Here is a 21706-nt window from a genome sequence, read left to right as displayed (position 1 = left end):
AAAGGATGTCGACACAGACCGTGGTGTCAAAAGTAATACTACAAAGACCACACTGCTAGAGGCTTTAAAGGACGTCTACACAGACCGTGGTATCAAGACTACAAACACCACACTGCTAGAGGCTATAAAGGACGTCGACGCAGACCGTGGTGTCAAAACTACAAAGACCACACTGCTAGAGGCTAGGGCTGGGCGATATGGCCTAAATATGATATCACGATATTTTCTGACCTTTCGGCGATACACGATACGCATCACGATGTTTTTCTTTTTTTCCCCAAACAATTCATTATGAGGCTTACCAAGACAGTATTTGAGTTTGCAAGCTAACATTAAAGACAAAATAAAATACCCATGCATTTAGCATTTTTATATTATATATTAGATTTAGATTATTGGATTATTAGATTATATATTGCATATATTTAGCAATGAGATATTATATGATTTAGATATGAAATATGATGAATTGAAAATGGGGGACCCTGATGTAAACAAGACGAAAGTCTTTCTCTGGTCTGCATCCTCCAGTCCACTGTTGTTGTATTGAGCTGTACTGTATTGTACCCATGCTGCAATCTGTTAATAACGTTTTCATTCATTCAGACGGCAAACAGAATCATTTTGATTGACAGTCGAGTCTGCCAATTACGTCACACCGCTTGCACCCGCCCTACTGTTCTTAGCACCAATCGGCAAGCGCGTATTAATTTTTTACTTCCGCCATTGGAGAGCTCAATGACAACAACAATGGTAGCGGTAGCTCCCCGCGGCCGACATTTAGCTTTTAGCTCCGCAGGATGACTAAACGACTGGAGGCATAATGATTTTACTGCAACGGATGTTATAATAAAAGCCTTTCCATACATCTGTCTGATTGAAAACTTTATTAACAGACCGCAGAATGGGCACAACTGAGTCAGCACGGACTGAGATATGAACGACTAATGCTTGCTATATCTAGGTCGACCTCGGACGTTGCTATGTAAATACGCTGATGTTATTGAACATGTAAGTATATAACGTTAATGCCACAAAACGAATGCCTTTGTTATCATAAGTAGTAACTTTGATGCAGTAGTGTGTGTGTGGGGTGGCGCTGTTCAAAAGTTTCAACGTGTGGACCAGATTGACGCGACACAATCCTCTTGGGCAAAACATCACGATATCCACGATAAGTTTAAAAAGTGTATCGTTAATGAACTGTACCCGATATTTATATAATATCGTCATATCGCCCAGCCCTACTAGAGGCTATAAAGGACATTGACACAGACCGCGGGGTCAGAACTACAAAGACCACACTGCTAGAGGCTATAAATAAACGCTTCAATCAAATAGTTTGACCCATCTACAGTATTGCAACCGCACTGGATCCTAGATATAAGAACCGTTACTTTGATGGGGATGCAAAACAAGACATGATTCATGCACAACTGGAGATGGGTAAGCCTGGTGACGAAGCACAGTCAAGTCAAGTCAAGAGTTTTATTTGTCACGTCATACAAGCATACAGTGAAATGCGGGTGGTCATGCCTGCAGCGATTATACAAGTAATAAGAATAAGACATAACAGGTATAATGTACATAAAGTTTACAAGAAGCATGGTAAAAGACATGCTGAGGTCCTGCGATAGTGCAATACAGTGTTAGCTACGGATGAGGCACTGGGTCTTATGTACACTACTATACAATACTATACAATATACAGTTATACTATATATCCTTATGCTATCTTGCTATATCCATCTATTTACTATACAAGAACCACTCGCGTTTTTTTTTTTAAGTGAGCTTTTCATTTGCAGCATGTGTGTGTGTTTGTGCTAAAGTGTCTGTTAGTGTGTGAGCATTTACAGTATGTGTGTTTTGTGTACGGAGAGTTCAGTGTTCAAGACTCTGATAGCCTGGGGGAAGAAGCTGAGCCGAAGTCTCTGTCCTAGTGGCTGGTGTTCGCAGGCGTCTGCCTGACCTCAGCAGCTTGAACAGGCTGTTGTTGGGGTGGTGAGGGTCTTTCATTATTCAGCAGGCTTTGGATTTGCACCTCTTGTTATATAAGACCTGCAGGGGTGGTAGTGCAATACCGTAGTACGCTCAGTCCTGTGCCTTGCTGTTTCCATACCAGGCAGTGATGTTTCCAGTCAAGATGCTCTCTACAGCTCCGGAGTAGAAGGACTGGAGTATCTTCCCCGATACTCTGAACTTCCTTAACTGTCTCACGTGGTAGAGGCGCTGCTTCGCCTTTTTTATGACTGAGTCTATGTGTGTTGTCCATGTCAGGTCTTCTTGAGATGTGGACCCCCAGGTACTTAAAGCTGCTCACCCTGTCCACGGTAGACCCCTACGCTCTGCATCTTCTGGCCGCCTCAGACCTACTCCTATCCAAGCTCCGGGAGGGTCATCAAAGAGAAGTCGCCTATTCTCAGTCCTTGCCCCTCAATGGTGGAATGAACTACCCACCCCAGTTAGGACAGCCGAAACCCGTCCAATCTTTCGCCGTCGACTAAAGACGCACTTCAACCATTATCTGATTTTTTTTTATTAAAAAATACAAAAAGATCTAACTCTAACTAACCTTACTGTCATGCACTTGTCCTAATAAACTAACCTACACTGTAACATGCAACACTTTGATGAACATTGTTACTCAGCTAATAATAATAATGGATTCAATTTGTACCGGGAGGACAAAGTTGTGCCCTTCCTGATGACTTGTCGTACAGAACTTGTAAGTCGCTTTGGATAAAAGCGTCAGCTAAATGACTAAATGTAAATGTGTAAATGTAGCCCCGTTTATCCACAGTGGTGTGTGTGTCCCCTGCTGTGTTCTCCTAAAATCCACGATCAGCTCCTTGGTTTTACCAATGTTCAGGAGCAGGCTGTTGTCCTGACACCAGCATGCCAGTACATCAACCTCCTCCCGGTAGGCCTTCTCGTCGTTGTCAGAGATCAGCCCCACCACCACCGTGTCATCAGCAAACTTCACTATGGAGTTGGAGCTGAATAGTGCAGAGGCAGCTGGTAACCCACAGCAGAAAAGGGAACGAATGGACGAGACATGGTTCACTCTGCACGACATGTTCAATGAGATTGGAGAGTGGACCAGAAAGGCCAAGATCAAGCGCATCGCAGCAACTGGATGGATATCTTGTGGGTCTCCAACGACGAGAAGGCCTACCGGGAGGAGGTTGATGTACTGGCACGCTGGTGTCAGGACAACAGCCTGCTCCTGAACATTGGTAAAACCAAGGAGCTGATTGTGGATTTTAGGAGAACACAGCAGGACACACACACACCACTGTGGATAAACGGGGCTACCGTGGGCAGGGTGAGCAGCTTTAAGTACCTGGGGGTCCACATCTCTGAGGACCTGACATGGACAACACACATAGACTCAGTCGTAAAAAAGGCGAAGCAGCGCCTCTACCACCTGAGACAGTTAAGGAAGTTCAGAGTATCGGGGAAGATACTCCAGTCCTTCTACTCCGGAGCTGTAGAGAGCATCTTGACTGGAAACATCACTGCCTGGTATGGAAACAGCAAGGCACAGGACAAGAAGGCCCTACAGAGAGTGGTGCGCTCAGCTGAGCGTACTACGGGTATTGCACTACCACCCCTGCAGGTCTTATATAACAAGAGGTGCAAATCCAGAGCCTGCAGAATAATGAAAGACCCTCACCACCCCAAAAACAGCCCGTTCAAGCTGCTGCGGTCAGGCAAACGCCTGCGCACACCAGCAACTAGGACGGAGAGACTTCGGCTCAGCTTCTTCCCCCAGGCCATCAGAGTCTTGAACACTGAACTCTCCACACACAAAACACACATACTGTAAATGCTCACACACTAACAGACACTTTAGCACAAACACACTGCACACGCACACACTCAACGGTCACTTTACACAATGAAAAAGTCACTTAAATATATATATATATATTTTTTTAAAGAACGGGAGTGGTTCTTGTATAGTAAATAGATGGATATAGCAAGATAGCATAAGGATATATAGTATAACTGTATATGTATATTGTATAGTAGTGTACATTAGGCTTGGGCGGTATAATCTTTTTCATACCGTCATACCTTGCTGACATAATACCCCGGTATACGACGGTATGACTTTCATTTTCATCAGCGGGGGGGGGGGGGGGGGGGGGGGGGGACCCGTATTACCAAGTAAACAAATCACGGAACGTTAGCCACGTTAGTTAGCCAGCATCAGCCAGGTCCCGTTAGCTCTCAGAACGTTAGCCAGCATCAGCCAGGTCCCGACGTTAGCTCTCAGAACGTTAGCCACGTTAGTTAGCCAGCATCAGCCAGGTCCCGATGTTAGCTCTCAGAACATTAGCCACGTTAGTTAGCCAGCATCAGCCAGGTCCCGTTAGCTCTCAGAACGTTAGCCACGTTAGTTAGCCAGCATCAGCCAGGTTCTACTATAACATTAGCTCCCAGTCCCAGAACGGTAGCCAGTTACCCCGCACCATCCAGGTACTACTAACATTAGCTCCCAGTCCCAGAACGGTAGCCACGTAACCCTGCACCATCCAGGTACTACTAACGTTAGCTCCCAGTCCCAGAACGGTAGCCACGTAACACTCTGCTGGCGCGTGCTGTGCAGTGCACTACAATCAACTCCGTGTCAGTGTAATAGCAGTCTGTGATGTCACGGTATTGAGAATCATACCGGCGGGATCTCGAAATACCCTGGTATACCGTAATACCGTCATACCGCCCAAGCCTAGTGTACATAAGACCCAGTGCCTCATCCGTAGCTATCACTGTATTGCACTATCGCAGGACCTTAGCATGTCTTTACCATGCTTTTTGTAAACTTTATGTACATTATACCTGTTATGTCTCATTCTACGTCTTATTCTTATTTTATTACTTGTATTATTGCACAATCGCCGCGAGCATGACCACCCGCATTTCACTGTATGCTTGTATGCCGTGAGAAATAAAACTCTTGACTTGATAATCGAAAAAAAGGAAAATCTATCAAATAACGTATATATACGTGGTTGGCGTTCAACGGTTGGCGGCCAAACACGTATATAATCGCTGTTGGCGGCCATTGAGTTAAGTAGGCTAAAACAACGTGCGAAGCCGCTCTAAAATCTCTGCACTTTAATGTTCCTTTTACGATGTGTTCTATTAATTTCTCAGTTCTTGAATACACGTGTGTTCTACAGCATTTTCTTCTTTGTTGCAATGTTAAATATATAGGCTATATATCTGTGCTGTGCTTGATTGAGAAGTGATGCACTATTGTTCTGAAATTCCACACTTGGTTCAAAATGACCATGCTATAGCGAAGCCACTCTAAAATGTTGTATGCACTTAAAACTTTCACATGCCAATATGCCATGCCCATTTCTCAATTCTTGAAGACGTAGCGTAGTCCGAACACTAGAAATGCGCCTCCGAAGGTTTAAGCACCATGGAGAGCACCATAGTGCACGTACAGGCTGTTAGTGCTTGAGGAATCTATTTTATTACTGGACCGTGCAGCTTCAAGTAGAGCCTTAAAAAGGAACACACCAACTTTTTGGGAAATTTGCTTATTTGCCATCTACCCTGGAGTTAGACAAGCAGATACATACCCTTTTCTTCTCTGTGCATGCATTAGGCTGGGTAGACGAGGCTGGGTAGAGATTTCACATCTAGTCAGTGTTGGTACAACCCCACATTGCTAGAATACAATGCAAACCACTGGAAAATGCCATTTATAAGATAGGGGACCTTTAAAGATGACGTACAATATTTTTACTTTGTTGCAAAGTTATGGCAGTTATTAATCTGTACTGTCACTTTAATTGAATTCTGATTACTGCCAGGTTGCCAGTTTTGTGTTGATGACGTCATATTGAAATACTGCGCTCCGGCTATAAACCACTGCTACGAGCCACTAATATGCCGATAAGTAGGATACAGTACGTGTTATGAGCGAAAGACACTCTAATCGCCCGTTTGAGATTGGCTATACTGCGCTCCTTGCGCTTGCTACACCCGTTACATGCGGTAAGCAAGGCAAGGTATTGAGCGAGCGTTCAGCGCTGTGTTTGTTACCTAATAGAATGTTCAGCACTAGGCCTGTTATGTTGTTGAGCGCTGAATCTCATGTTACAGAATATTCATGTTATGGAATACCATAAACATGTTTCTTGATGTTTCCTTTTTGAACAAGTAAAGAGGCCTATGTTCATATCAGTGAGCACAATTTGTAACACAGAGAGACGTGTAGCCTATTTATTATTTAATAATTATTAAATAATAAATATAAATAAATGATTTAATGCACACTTTTTCTAACTGTATATAGTAATCTTTATTTTAGTCATCTTATTTTATTCTATGCTAAATTTATTGTATTGCACTGCACTTTTTCAAACTGTATATAGTAATCTTGTTAATAATCTTATTTTATTCTATGCTAAATGTATTGTATTTTATTATTTGAAGCTGCTATAGTGGAGGGACCACAATAAATAGATTTTCACTCTTCTTGCTGTAAAGTGACAATAAAAGAAATCTGAATCGAATATTTTATTTATTCATTTTATTTGTTGTGCCATGCCTAAAATAATAGTCAAGCATAGGGCTAAAAAAAATTCTTAAACAATAATATATTTTCTTTCACAAAAAGTAATTTTTTGTTATGAAAGAATGTTACAATAAAAGCTTTTCTATACATTTGTCTGATTGAATTGGTGCTCATTGAAAAGTATAATGAAGGGCAGATTTTTTTTTTGCCATAACAAAATATCGGTATCGGTCGATTGTTATTTGAACAATTGGTATCTGTATCAGTCCAGAATTTTCATATCGGTGCATCCCTATTTAACAACTATTCGAATATTTGAAAATCGATGCCGATCCCCAATACAGAGAACTGATCCCATCCACTACTTTTAATTTCAGAGGATGCCCCTGAAAATGGGTTATGGGTTCAGAAAATGCCCCTAGGAAAAACAAACGATAGGACATGGAAAGGACCATTGAAACAATTTGGCTTATTGTACACAAACAGAGTTGAGTATGACCATTAACACTTTCAGTGCCTTTGATTAACGTTGATTTACCCTGTTGAATGCCACAATCCACTTCAATGTTAGCGTTAAAAACGCCTAGGTAATCTATGTTTTAAATTATGGCTATGTGTCTAATCTGCCCATCGCTTATCAATGACTCGTTTGCAGTCAACATTGTCGAAACGGATTGTTTTCTAATCGGTTCATATCATCATCGTTCGCTCGAAAAATTCCCGGGAAGATAGAAAGATTCCCTCATAAACGGCATTTATTGGAATATTCTCGAATACACCAGACACGTTGTCATTTGTCGGCCTATTTATGAATCGTTTTCAAATAAACGCTAGATTATCGATAGTATGTGTACGTATGCACGCTATAGACGTGAGCTGAAAAATCGATTCTCTCGTTCCCGCAAGATCACACACACGGCACATAGGGGACACGCTGTTATCTCAGCGAATACAGCTCCGATTACCCCAAGACTGGTAACAGACTCCTTACCTTAGATCAGATGTTCTCCAAAAAGATTATTCCAATTCCTGATCGCCATTCCAAATATCGATGGCGTTGATTGATTGATTATTGGCTGCTGTGAATATATAATCCAGGCTGCTTTCCGTCCCGCGATCACTTCCATGTTCATCAGACGGCTTGCCAGCACAAGGAGCCAGATCAGATCAACAGATCCCAGGTCAGTCTAAGCGACTGACCTGCAGTTACACAGGGATAGACGATAGGGGGCGCTTTTTTCCAATCTGAGCTCCTGTAGGGGCTGGTGTACCAACGGGAGACTCGGTTGATGGAATATGAATTCAGATCACTAATAAAAAAGTAAAGCGATATTTGTCGTCGTGGGCACTCAATGGGGGGGGGGCTGATAAAACAAGATATGTCGTCCGTGGCACTGAAAGGGTTAACACTGAAGTCTGAGAGTTTTCAGGAAAAAGCCCCAAAATCAGTTCATATTGACAAAGAAAATTAAGGGAGTTAGTGGACAAGTTACGTTACTATTTTAACCATCAAAAAGGGATTTTACCTGATGAAACAGCTGCTACACAAGAGGGACGCATAAAGACCTTTTTGACATGTCCACATCATCTAACGTTACTGAGCAGATATCGTCCAAGCCTATGCCAGACCGACATTACCATCACATTGCACTAGCAGACATTACGCAATTTTTTTGGGGGGGGGTTTGCTAAATTAGTTGATAAACCAGCGGTTCTCTATTTCACACATTATTCTGCTATTAGTTTATTGACTGACCTTTGAACTCTCTCTGTGTGCTCGACTGGATCTGCTGAGACTGGGCGACGGTCTTGATCAGCTCCTGGATCACCACACGGTCACTGTTCCCCGCATCACTGAAACAACACACCAAAAACAAATATAAGATGTGCCACATTAAGGCCAGCGTATACTACTTCATCAGAGCATATATTTCGCATTTTATTTAGCATTTTTAATTATATATATATTGTAACTATATTTATGTAGGGCAAATATAATTAGAGGGCATACATACCCTCATCTTGCACCTTCACCTTTTTACACTGCCTACTTGCCCTTATGCGCATGCCCAGTCAATTATATTGTTTCCACAATTTTTTATTCTATTTTTACTTCTTCACTGTATGATAATTTTATGACCTGTATCATGTCTTCTATCACCATGTACCCCCCCTACCCCATGCTGCTACGATGCCTGAATTTCCCCAAGGGGATCAATAAAGGAATATCTTATCTTTTATAAGGCCCTGTGTCGTTTAATAGTTTGGACTAAGACAGAAAGCAGGGTATCTTCAGCTTTCAACAAGTAAAATGTAAGACTTTTTAAACAGTACGTCGAGCAAAATGTAATACCAATGTCACAACCATACTAGGGAAAATTAAAAGAAACACATAGTGACACTGAACTGGCAGCTGCACTTGCGCGCCAATTTCAATTCTTGCGCATTTCCATACAAGCTCTCGCCAGACGCACCAAGCTCCTGGTAGCCCCGCAAAAAAAAATTACTTGAATACAAAAACATTTAATATATTTCATATTATTTAATCTCCCGATAGCCGGGCTGCCCACCAAAAAACGTAATACCTGTGCAAATTAAATTGAAGACTTCTTAACACATCCAGTGCCGTTCACGAGAATTCTCTATTCTGTGGCCCAATGGTTCAGTGCCAGAAACGAAGATTCTCGTTTCTGGGTCGTTATTTCTTTTATTCGCTATTTCCATTCATAATCCATCGAGGCAGCCTGTGCAGGCTGTCCTGAATGGGTCTGAAATTGCAAACGTCCAATACCGCCGCCTAACGCCTTGCGGCCGGTATTGCACATCCTTGGAATCTCTCTGGCTCCGCCTGTACGTCGATCTAAAAACTCCGGTCTGGGTTTTCCTAGTCGGGTAGTAACGTTTCTAACACATGGATTGGGGAGAATTGAGCACCGCGGATTGATGTGCTTTGGTGGATTATGTTGGAGACACGATCGACATCGATACTTGGAATAGCGATCAGATAATTGGAATATTCTTTTTGCAGTACATCCTAGTCAAGGTAAGGGCCATATGTTATCAATCTTGCATTGATCCGAGCATGCCTTCATTGTGATCCGAAAGTGTTATTGTAACGTTACTCCACAACGTATGCCGTTGGTGACGATCGAAGAATAGAACCCCCCCCCCCCCACCCTTTCATGCATGCATGATGAAACATAATACCGATAATATAGCGTTGATTTCAGATTGATTGTTGATCCAAGCGAGGAATGGCATGGTTTCTAGTGAAATGCAGTAAACGCTGTTTAGCTGCGTTTCCTGGGATTACACAGAATTACTCTAAAACTATACTCATATTCACCACGGTATAAAGCGGGAATGTATGGATGACATTTTTTTTCTTTTTCACAAATTGAAAGATAGATACTCGATGTCAAATGGGCAATAGTTTTATATCCATAGCTATGATATTTAATATAGTTTTAGCACTGCAAACACAGGCATGTATCCCCAATTCTTTTTTGAACACATTTTTTTATTATTTTTTTGACAATACAAACATTACCAGTAAATATCTCAATAAATCACAGAGTTCAGAGTTTTTATTTGCCACATGGAATAATACAATCATAGTTTCTTCATTAAAAAATCATAAATAGCCATTCCATGGACAAAAGGAGCAGGAAGAAGAATACATCTTATAATTACCTGCCCCTTATTCCTAAACTAACATGTATTTTCTTAATGGTCGGCGTATAACCTTATTTACACAAATAATCATTTATACCATTATAAAAGAAACACAATCCACAGTTAAACAAGAACATTTTAAATAATAATAATAATGATAAAGAATTAAAAAAAAAAAAAAAAAAAAAATCTCACTATTCAGATCACATTTTGATTTTCATACTGACTACATTTTTTTTTTGTATAAATTTTTTTGAATTGATAAACACTGTTATATCCCTTAAGCTCGCTATGGAGAGAATTCCATAACTTTACACCAATAACTGAAGGACACATTTGTTTAAGTGTGGTACGTGCAAACTGATGTTTAAAATTGTATTTTCTCCTACTAAACTCACTTTCTAAATGAAAAAGATTTTGTAGTTTTTCTGGCAGTGTATTATTTCTTGCCCTAAACATAATTAACATTGTTTGAAACTTAACCATGTCTTCAAGTTTAATTATTCTAGATTTAATAAATAATATATTTGTGTGTTCTCGATAACTCACTTTATGTGTGATTCGTACAGCCCTCTTCTGTAGTATATATAATGGTTTTATATTTGTCCCATAAGTATTCCCCCACACTTCAACACAATAACTGATATAAGGTGAGATGAGTGAGCAGTAGAGTGTTCTCATTGCCTCATACTCTAACACATCCTTTACTTTATTCATAACAAAAATACTCTTGGACATCTTTTTTTTAACGTGTGCTATGTGCGATTTCCATGTTAATTTATCATCCATAATCACACCAAGAAAACGAAATTCATTAACTCTCTATATCAGCTCCATCTATGGTCAGTACTATATTTTCATCTAGTTTTCGATTGCCAAAAATCATAAATTTTGTTTTTTTCAGATTCAGTGATAGCTTATTTACATCAAACCATTTCTTTAGCTTTGTCATTTCATACACAATATATTCAGCTAGTTCCTTTAAATTATTTCCAGAACAAAAAAAATTTGTATCATCAGCAAACAAGACAAACTGTAATAGTTTTGAAACATCACAAATATCATTAATATATAAAAGAACGAGTTTGGGCCCCAAAACCGAACCTTGCGGTACCCCACATTCAATCTTCATGAGCTCAGATTTGACATCTGCCAACTGCACATATTGTTGCCTATTGTGGAGATAACTACTCAACCATTCAAGAACCATTCCTCTCACACCATATGAACGTAATTTGGAAATTAGAATATTATGATCTAAGGTATCAAATGCCTTTTTTAAATCAATAAACACCCCTATTGTTAATTTCCTTTTATCTGTTGCTGTTGTTATTTCTTCAATAATATTCATTAAGGCAGTCGCTGTTGATCTGTTTTGCCTAAAGCCATACTGGCTTTCGCTCAGCAGTTTATTCTTTTCCACAAAACCATCTAACTTATGCGAAAACAGTTTTTTTTTTTTCAATAAATCACAGGAATATAGGTTCCCGTTTTGAATCAATAAATGTAGGTTACAAGATATATACATAATCCCCATTATACAATACAGTACATATATATGCTCTTGCTCGTTCTTCTTCCCCCCCCTCAGGACCCCCCTTGGATAACCATCCATTATTCGTTTCCAACCAGAGATTACAATTCATATGCTAACCTTTATTCTCTCCACCACTTCTATTTTTAAGTTTTGACCACCTGTCAAAGTCATTTGTGATCCTAGCTAGAAGTCTTGTATAATTATATTTCACCGTTTGGCTTATAGTAGGGAATATTTCAACTCCAAGACATCTAAAATGTTCTACCATTGGTATATTTCCTGGAAGGAATGTTGCCTTCGCGGATACATTAAGTGGGAGGAAGGCCGATTTTGGCCAGTTTATCCTAAATCCCGATAGATTGCCAAAATCATCAATCAACTTGAGAAGATGAGGCAGTGAGGTGGTAGGGTTTTGCATGAACACTATTACGTCGTCCGCATATAAACTAATATGATGTTGTGTGCCCTTAATTGAGATTGGCTCTATGGATTGGGATTGTCTTATATACTGTGCTAAAGGCTCTAAGGATAGAGCAAATAGTCCGGGACTAAGAGGGCAACCCTGTCTGGACGAGCGCGACACAGGAAAGAGTGTGGAGATGAATTTACCTGTTATTATCATGGCCGATGGGTCTTTGTATAACACTTTTATCATATTAATGTAACCGTTTCCTAACCCCATCCTTCCGAGTACTGCCCATAAATAAGACCATTCCAATCCATCAAAGGCTTTCATCGCATCCAAGGATAATACAGCTGTAGGTGCAATGGCATCCTTACTGGCGTCTAACATATGTAGTAACCGTCTTATATTATCCGTTATTAGGCGGCCTTTTATAAATCCAGTCTGATCAGGATGAACTAAATATGTCATATGCTTTTGAAGTCTGATGGCTAGTACCTTAGCATACAGCTTAATATCGGTTCCGAGGAGGCTTAAGGGTAGGGATGGGTACCGAATTCGGTACTTTTGAGGTACCGAACCGAAACACGTCGGTACTACCGAGTATCGAATCAAGTGAGATTCGAGAGATTTTTAATAATTTTTTTCATGTCAACGTTCACACGCACAATATGCTTACCTATTTGACTTGATTCAACAACAAAGCAGTCGGCGCAATGGCAAGCCGAAAACTGTCGAAATTGTAGTTATTTGAAGTTTGGATTTTTTTTCACGACTGGAGGTAAATAAAATTTCTTGAGACTAAAGTACCGAAAAAAGGTACCGTTGGGTACCGGTATCGATTCACAGGTACCGGTTCAAATAGGTACCCATCCCTACTTAAGGGTCTATAACTACCACAATCGGTAAGGTCTTTGTCTTTTTTAAGGAGGACAGATATGAGTGCGATATTGTCATTCATATAGAAATTCCCCTCTTTGATCGAGTATAAAATCATATCAAGTAATAGGGGTCCAATTACATCCCAACATGATAGGTACTAGGGATGCCCCGATCGATCGGCCACCGATCGTTATCGGCCGATAATCAGTATAAATATGCGATCGGTGATCGGTGATAATGCTTTATTTTCGCCGATCGTCAAAACAGATCTCACTCGCTGAGTTCTGTCTCAGACACCGGGAGCTGCACACAGTGCTGCGCGTCTGCTCCTCCTCCAGCTCCTCCCGCACGCATGTAAACACGGGTCTAGTCTAGTCTAGTGGGACGGGACCTCCATGAGCTAACGTTAGCTACCGTTACAAAATGACCCAGTCAACTATTCACTTTTAGTTTAATACATGATGAGGCATTGTCTAACTGAACGGTATCTAGCCGGCTAGCTACTGATAGCTCCTGATATCAACAAATGCTCCAGCAATAGTCTAGTTATCTAGTACTAGTGTATGATACCTCTGTTAGCTCACGTTAGCTTAGCTCACTGTTCAAAACTAAATGTCCCATTCAACTAAATAGTTCACTGAGGCGTTGTCTTAACGTTATATTTCCGGCTAGCAGTAGCTACAGACAGCTCCTGATATCAATGTCTTATAACACTCATTCGATGCATATTCGAAGCCCGGCTTGCGTCGCAGTCACTAACGGGGATAGCTGAGGGAGTAGGGTATATCTGCAGAGCCTAGGGTAAATCTGCAGAGCCGAATGTGATTTGATCAAAGCAAGAGTATACACACAGACAGTAGAGATAGCGAGCATTTTGACTTGTTGCGTGGTGGCGTTGTCTCGCAGATAATACAACTACAAGTCTAATTATATAATATATATATTTTATAAAAAAATATATATATATATATAATTTTTTTTTTTTTTATTAATCAAAAACGATCGGTATCGGATCGGTATCGGCCGATATGGCTCAAGACGATCGGTGATCGGTATCGGTGGCAAAAAACGTGATCGGGGCATCCCTAATAGGTACAGTTCTGGAGGTATACCATCCCTTCCAGGAGCCTTACCAATTTGCATTTCAGATATAGCCTCCCTAAGTTTCTCTAGTGTAATAGGTGTGTCTAGCTGTTTAGCGTCTTCCTCTGAGAGTTTAGGTAGATTAATTTGATTAAGATATATATCCAGTTTATTTTGATCGAAAACCATTTCTGATTTGTACAAGTTGGAGTAAAACTCTTTGAAGGTGTCATTAATTTCTTTGGGGTCTGTAACAAGTCCTTGTTGGTTCTTAATAGTAGGGATATCTGCAAATTTTGCATTGGAGCGTATCTTCATAGCTAGTAGGTGACTTGGTTTAGAACCATGAAAGTAATAATGTTGTCTTGTGCTACGTATTTGAAATTCAGATTGTTGTCTTAAAATGGAGTTAATCTCCTTTTTTAACACATTAATTTGAGTCTCCAATCGAACCAAGTAGTTGTGTTGTAAAGAGGAGAACAACGAGGAGTAAAGCGTTTCCAGCTCTACCAATTTGGAACAACGATTCTTGCGTAGGTTGGAGGCAAAGACCGTAGTGTAATCCTTAATAAAACCCTTTAAAGACATCCATAACATTCTGGGATCCTGTACTGAATTCGCATTACTCCGCAGGAATTTAATAAGTTCAACTTTGAATTGTATTATGTATTCATTGTTTTTCAGCAGTATCGAGTTAAATCGCCATCTTGGGGCTCGGGATGACAGTATACCAAATGAACCTTTCAGGAGTAAATAGCTGTGATCTGATAGTGCATTGGGCACCATTTCCACGTCATAGCTATCAAATAGTTTAGGGGATGCAAAAACATAATCTATTCTGGAAAATGTCTTGTGTCTTGCAGAGCGAAACGAGTACTCTCGGGCCATTGGATTGAGTAATCGCCATAGGTCATTTACACCAGTATTCTTGGCCCAATCCTTTAGTGCAGGGGTGTCAAACTCATTTTCACAGAGGGCCACATCAGCATTATGGTTGCCCTCAAAGGGCCAAAGACCGTATAAATGTTAATGTAATGTAATGTTTGCATCTGACAGTTCAGACAATATTTCTTCAACCCTTTGTTACCTATTCCGCCTGGATCTTTTTTGTATTTTGGGCTGTAAAATTGTCAAAGAATGTCTGAGGAGTAAGTGCTTTTGGCTTTTTTCCTTTGTTACTTCATCAATACCTCAGATGTTCAACATACATGTATGTGTAAGAATGTGTAATAACTAAGGCTGTCAAAGTTAAAGCTTTATTAACGCATTAACCCACAATTATTTTAACGCCGCTATTTTTCAACCCAAGATTAATGTTAAAAAAATATATATATATATATATGTTTACCAGAGCTCTTGGGGGGCCACATCAAATGACGTGTTTGACACCTATGCTTTAGTGCATTAGATGCATGTTTCTGATCATTGGAATTGGTGGGATTAGATTTATCCATCACGGGATCCCAATTAGCATTAAAATCTGCGCCAATTATAAATGAATACTCAGGAAGGTTCAACATTGCTCTAGTGAGTATAGCGTAAAAGCTAGCGTCGTACAGATTTGGGGCATATGCCGTTACCAACGCGATTTTCCTATTACTATATTCTACTTTAGCTATGGTTACTCGGCCATCCGCATCAGACCATACATCCAACAATTTGATATTCAACTTCCGTTTCGCGACTATAGCCACCCCACGGGATCTCGTTCCAAAAGATGAGTAGCTAATGTTATGATATATTTTGTCCGCTAGCATTACGTTATCCTTCACTAAGAAATGCATTTCGCTTAAAGGATAACTCCAACATTTTGGGAAATTAGCTTATTTAACATCTTCCCTGGAGTTAGACAAGAAGATACATACCTTTTTTGTCTCTGTGCGTGCATTTAGCTTTGGGAACAGACGCTCCGTTAGCATAGCTTAGCTTCATCACTGGAAGTGAGGCGGGACAGTACCCTGACGTTCCCTACAGGTTTGTTGATATTCTCATTCCTTCAAAGGATCTGAACCGATTGAAGTTTATGGATACCATGACTTAAAATCCTCTTACCTTGACGATTAAAAGCCTCCCCAATTTAGAAAACAGTAATCCAATGGCTGGTATTGATAATATACTACTAACTACTGGACGCTCGGAGCTAACCGGAGCTAATGCAGAACAGGATGTGTAAAGCAAATATAATGACTTCCTTTCTGGGGTTTTCAAAATAAAAGTGTGACGTTTATAGCAGCGGAAAACGTTTATTTTGTACATTATCTAACGTTAACACGAACCTAAACTAACGTTACAACTAACCTAAAGTTAGTTTAGGTTCGTGTTAACGTTAGATAATGTACAAAATAAACGTTTTCCGCTGCTATAGACGTTGCTCTTTTATTTTGAAACCCCCCAGAAAGGAAGTCATTGCTCTCGTTATCTGCTTGAGTGTCCGGTTAGCTCCGTTAGCGTGCAGTAGTTAGTAGTATATCAATACCAGCCATTGGATTACTGTTTTCTAAATTGGGGAGGCTTTAAATCGTCAAGGTAAGAGGATTTTAAGTCATGGTATCCATAAACTTCAATCGGTTCAGATCCTTTGAAGGAATGAGAATATCAACAAACCTGTAGGGAACGTCAGGGTACTGTCCCGCCTCACTTCCAGTGATGAAGCTAAGCTATGCTAACGGAGCGTCTGTTCCCAAAGCTAAATGCACGCACAGAGACAAAAAATTTATGTATCTTCTTGTCTAACTCCAGGGAAGATGTTAATAAGCTAATTTCCCAAAATGTTGGAGTTATCCTTTAAAAGAGCCACATCAACCCGTTTGTTTTTCATCAGTGTAAGCACACTTTTGCCTTTGTGTTGTTTATTAAGTCCCCCAGTATTACAAATCATTATATTCAAACTAGCCATAATCTAAACATGTTGTTGTATTCTTGTGTGTAATTTGTCTGGAGTTAAACTTCACAATAGATATATATCAAATTATTGAGGTCCTGTTGAGAGCCGAGCCTGAAAACATACATATAAACCCAATCATATAATCCCCCCCTCCATTACACGACCAGTTAGCCCAGAATGAGCTATTTATCCTTAACTTTCCTAAGCAAATTGCCATAGGATCTTAAACTTTTAATTCTACCTTAATAGAATGTCACCCGTGGCTTAGCCACTCTCCCGTTAAAATAATAAAATTAAAAATATGCCTCAAATATCATAGTATATTCACTTAAACCTTATACTAACATGTATAAGTTAAAACATATCGAAGAATAAGAAAGGTGTATAGAACCAAATTATAGACACCTCAAAATAGAGAACATTTGTTTAAATCTTAAATCTAACTTTGCCAAACTTAAACACCTAGATGAAAAGGAAGGTTTTAAATATGTGTATGCAGTTCGTCCCCCAAACAGGGGTAGGCAGTATTCCGTTGTAAAGGTTGTTGTTCTTTCAGATGTGATTCTTATGTATGGTCACAAATTGTTGTTTATGTTCCAGGGCTTTCTGCATGCCATAGGGTGATATTATTCCAGAATATTCCGATATGACACAGAGCGTTGAAAGAGTCCAGAGTATTCCAAAATGTCAACTACATAGCATGACTTGCATAAAACCCATTAATCTAGCGGGCCCAAACAGAGAACCTTTACAATAATATAGTATCTGGCGTCACATATTAACCTATCTCTACATCAATGTCATCAAAGCTTGTTTGGTGCCAATTTTGGTGTCCAAGTTATAATGAAGTAATCAAAAAATAAAAAAGAGAATAAGACTTATCCTCCTCCACGTTGTGGGTCCCTCATGTACTCCTCAGCTTCTTCAGGCGAGGAAAGCTTTACCCTTATTCCATTTCTATCCATGATGATAAGATTCGCAGGGTAGCTTAGTGTAGGTGGGAATCCCTTCTCAAAAAGACGAGTCATCACTGACTTGTAACTAGCTCGTAGGGCTACAACCTTGCGGCAAAAATCTTCGTAGAAATACACTGGTTTCTCGTTGTATTGCAGATTTCCCCTCTTCCTTCGTGACGCCCGGATAATCGCGTCTCTTATTCCAGTTTGACGTAGGCTAGCAATAATCACTCTAGCTTTGTTGTTGTTGTAGTCTCTGATGCCAATTCTGTAGCGCCGATTCACTATTGGTGTTGTGGAGAGGATATCTGATCCTAGGATTTGAGCCAACACTGTCGCGAACGAGTCGTTTGTGCAGTCAACTGATTCACCCAGTCCTACTATACGGATATTAAATCTTCGGGAATGACGTTCCATTTCGAATCTTAGCTGTTAGCTTCTTGTTGTTGTCATCCATCTTCACCGTTAGTTCCACGATGCCGTCATTTAAAGCCCCTTCGCCCGTAATGAATCTCAGTGTATGTTCAACCAAGGTGGCCTCAGCTACATTAATGCGTTCGGTTTGTACTGCAGCCGCTACTTTTAAATCCTCGATTTTGGATTAGATAGATTCTTTGATAGCGTCAGCCTTAGTATCAGCCTTTTGTATTTTATTTTTTTATTATTTTTTGAACAAACACATTGTAACTGACCGCCAAGGGTAAAGATGCCTATCATCTTTACTGTCAGTAAGCTTTGATTTGCGTTGGTCTAGATGATCAATTTCTCTGTATTGGCTCAGAATACTGAGCCCTCTATTTATCTATTTAAGAAAATAATATTTCGGAGCCACTTGTGCACTTTCATTTAGTGTCCACATGGGGGCAGAGCTCGTCTTCCTTTAGTATAAAGTCACAGCTTCCTGTGTGACCAAGGCGGAAGTAACTCAGAGATAACGACGGAACAGGCAGCGAATATGTATGATAGAAGGACCTTACTCCAGTTAAATTAACTACCCTTGGTAAAGCGGAATAAGGTATGTCGAACACTCAAATTTATTATTATTACTGTTGTTGAAGATATGTTGTTGTATATTTATGTGTGTAACCGCCAAACATTTATAAACATATAAAGTGGTGCACTCACGAAGTAGATTCTAATCAAAGGCACCTGCTGCCGGACAAGTAACGTTATTATATATCATTGTTTTTCCCTGAGTGCCTTTTGTTATGGAAGACGAGTTCACCTTTTAAATATCTTTGAATGCAATTGTTTGTTTGAACACTTTGGTATAATAATGAACAACATGTGAACAATATTGAAATGTGAAATATATAACTAATTGTATGTTTGTGTTTGACTGTCCTATGCAGTTTTCACGGTGCAAACGGGGTGCAAACGGAGCAAATGATGCAACCGTCACTACCTGTACAAACACGGTGCAACGACACAACTACCAAAGAAAAGCTACAGTACTGCTAAGCTGAAATGCAAGAGAAAAAAGAGAAAATAAATAAAAGCATCTGTACGAAACATAACCGCATCTTTATTTCAACACCAAGCCGGGGGGCAGTTACACACATAAACAAACATGACAACACACGATAAGATATACAAGCATTAGTTGTCAGTGCACATCCAATGAGATCACATTTTAGTTAATTGTCTTATATAGGATATACCCTTAATACCTGTTATCTAAAAACCTACACACATATGCTCCAGCTCGTACCCCCCCCTTCCGGACCCCCCATTGGATAATCCATCCATTTTCCCTCGCTCCTAACCAGACATTACCATTATATGCTAGCTTTTATTTTCTCCACCACTTCTAACCACAATGTCATTTTGGATTCATTGAGATTCTTGCTGTAGATATTTCTTGATAGATCACATCGAGATATGTAATAATCCAGACCTTTCGGCAAAATTTTTCCGGTTGGAACCATCGTGATGCTATCAGCTTTTTAGCCACTGTGATACCCGATAAAACCAATCTCTTTAGCTGTGGATGTACTGCACACTCAAAAACATCATTCAGCAGTAGTACAGAGGGGTGTACAGGTATATTCCAAGTTAAGAGATTTGATAGTTGCTGGGTCACCTCTTTCCAGAATATCTTAACTGGTGGGCAGTCCCAGTACATGTGCATAAATGTCCCCTCGTCCCCATTTGTACATAAGGAGCATTTGGAGTCTTGTATAAGACCCATTTTTTTCAGTCTTATAGGAGTCAAGTATGTCCTGTGAATATAGTTAAGATTGATTTGTTGATGGTCCGGGTTCCTTGATGTGAATCGAATATTTGCCCAGGCTTCTTGCCAATCAAAATCACTTTCCAGGTCTGGTATATCCCTCCTCCAGACGGAGTCTAGGTGGAGGGTTTCATATGAGGACGTTAGTAATTGATCATAAAAATCTGAAACAAAACCTCTTGATGTCTCTCTTTCATAGAAGAATTTGTGGTATCTGTGGTGTACAATTGGTATATTTAATGGAACACCGTGAGCCTTCAAACATGCCAATAACTGTGCGTAAAAGTAATATGTGGACTTGGTGAGATTACATTTTTTGCGTATTTCATTGAAACTACAAAAACCCTGTTTATTGAAGACGTCTCCTAATGAGTGTATGCCTTGCTTTTCCCATCTAGGGAATCTTATAGGTTGTTTTCCTATCCAGAGTGCATTGTTATTGAATAAGGGAGTATGATTATGCCATTTATGTAGGGTCGAATATTTTTTGTGTGTTTCGCGCCATATCCGGATCGCATGAGTGATTATGGGGCCAAATTTCCGTTCGCATTGCTTAATTGGTAATTTGGTGTATACTATGCCCTTCAGCTTATGTGGAGCTACTATATTTTATTCTAAATTTCTCCAGGATACTAATGCTTGGGGATCAAACCATGTTGTTAGTGGTCTTAAAGTGTACGCCTTAAAGTAGTGGTAGAAATCTGGAAATGCCATACCTCCGTCTGCTTTGTTTCTCTGTGCGGTGGATCTTTTTATACGTGGTGGTTTGTTATTCCAAATAAATTTGTATGTGGAGGAGTGTATTTCTTTCCAGTAACCCTTTGGAGGGGGTAACGGTAGCATTGAGCTGAAGAAGTTGATTCTAGGTAGGACGTCCATCTTGATTATTGATATACGTGCCTGTACTGAGTTTTTAAGTTTCGACCACCTGACAAGGTCGTATTTGATTTTGTTTTGGATTTTTATGTAATTGTGCTTCACCGTTTGGCTTATGGTGGGGAATATCTCAACTCCCAAACATCTAAATTGTTTTACCATCTGTATCTCTTTTGGGAGGGTTATATTTCTTTTTGCAGGGGCGTTAAGTGGGAGGAAGGCCGACTTCGGCCAATTTATCCTAAATCCCGATAGATCTCCAAAGTCCTCAATCAGCTTGAGAAGATGAGGCAATGCTGTGTTGGGGTTTTGCATGAACAGTATTACGCCGTCCGCATATAAACTAATTTTTTTTTGTATTTTATTTTTTTATTATTTTTTAAACAAACACATAAACAAACATGACAACACACAATAGGATATACAAATACACATATGCTCCAGCTCGTACCCCCCTCTCCCGGACCCCCCATTGGATAATCCAACCATTATAATTTGTTCCTAACCAGACACTACCATTATATGCTGGCTTTTATTCTCTCCACCACTTCTAACCACATTGCCATTTTGGATTCATTGAGACCCAAAATTCTAGCTGTTGATATTTCTTGATAAATCACATCGAGATATGTA

General features: G+C 39.9%; 1 protein-coding gene across 3 annotated transcripts in view; it reads right to left on the bottom strand.

The window, feature by feature from the left end:
• The window catches only part of LOC311232666 (replication factor C subunit 3), a 158264-nt gene that overhangs the window by 96064 nt on the left and 40494 nt on the right, over positions 1-21706 (bottom strand). For 2 of the 3 annotated variants that reach the window (XM_084319532.1, XM_084319533.1), the window contains one exon: positions 8301-8398. The exons of the other annotated variant lie outside the window; for it this stretch is intronic. In XM_084319532.1, the coding sequence (XP_084175658.1) occupies positions 8301-8398 (98 nt within the window). The remainder of the gene's footprint in view (positions 1-8300; positions 8399-21706) is intronic. 3 annotated transcript variants of the gene reach the window in all.

This window comes from Notolepis coatsorum (assembly GCF_963971535.1).
Source record: "Notolepis coatsorum genome assembly, chromosome: 7".
Taxonomy (NCBI): Eukaryota; Metazoa; Chordata; class Actinopteri; order Aulopiformes; family Paralepididae; genus Notolepis; species Notolepis coatsorum.
This window is presented reverse-complemented; position numbering and strand designations above follow the sequence as displayed.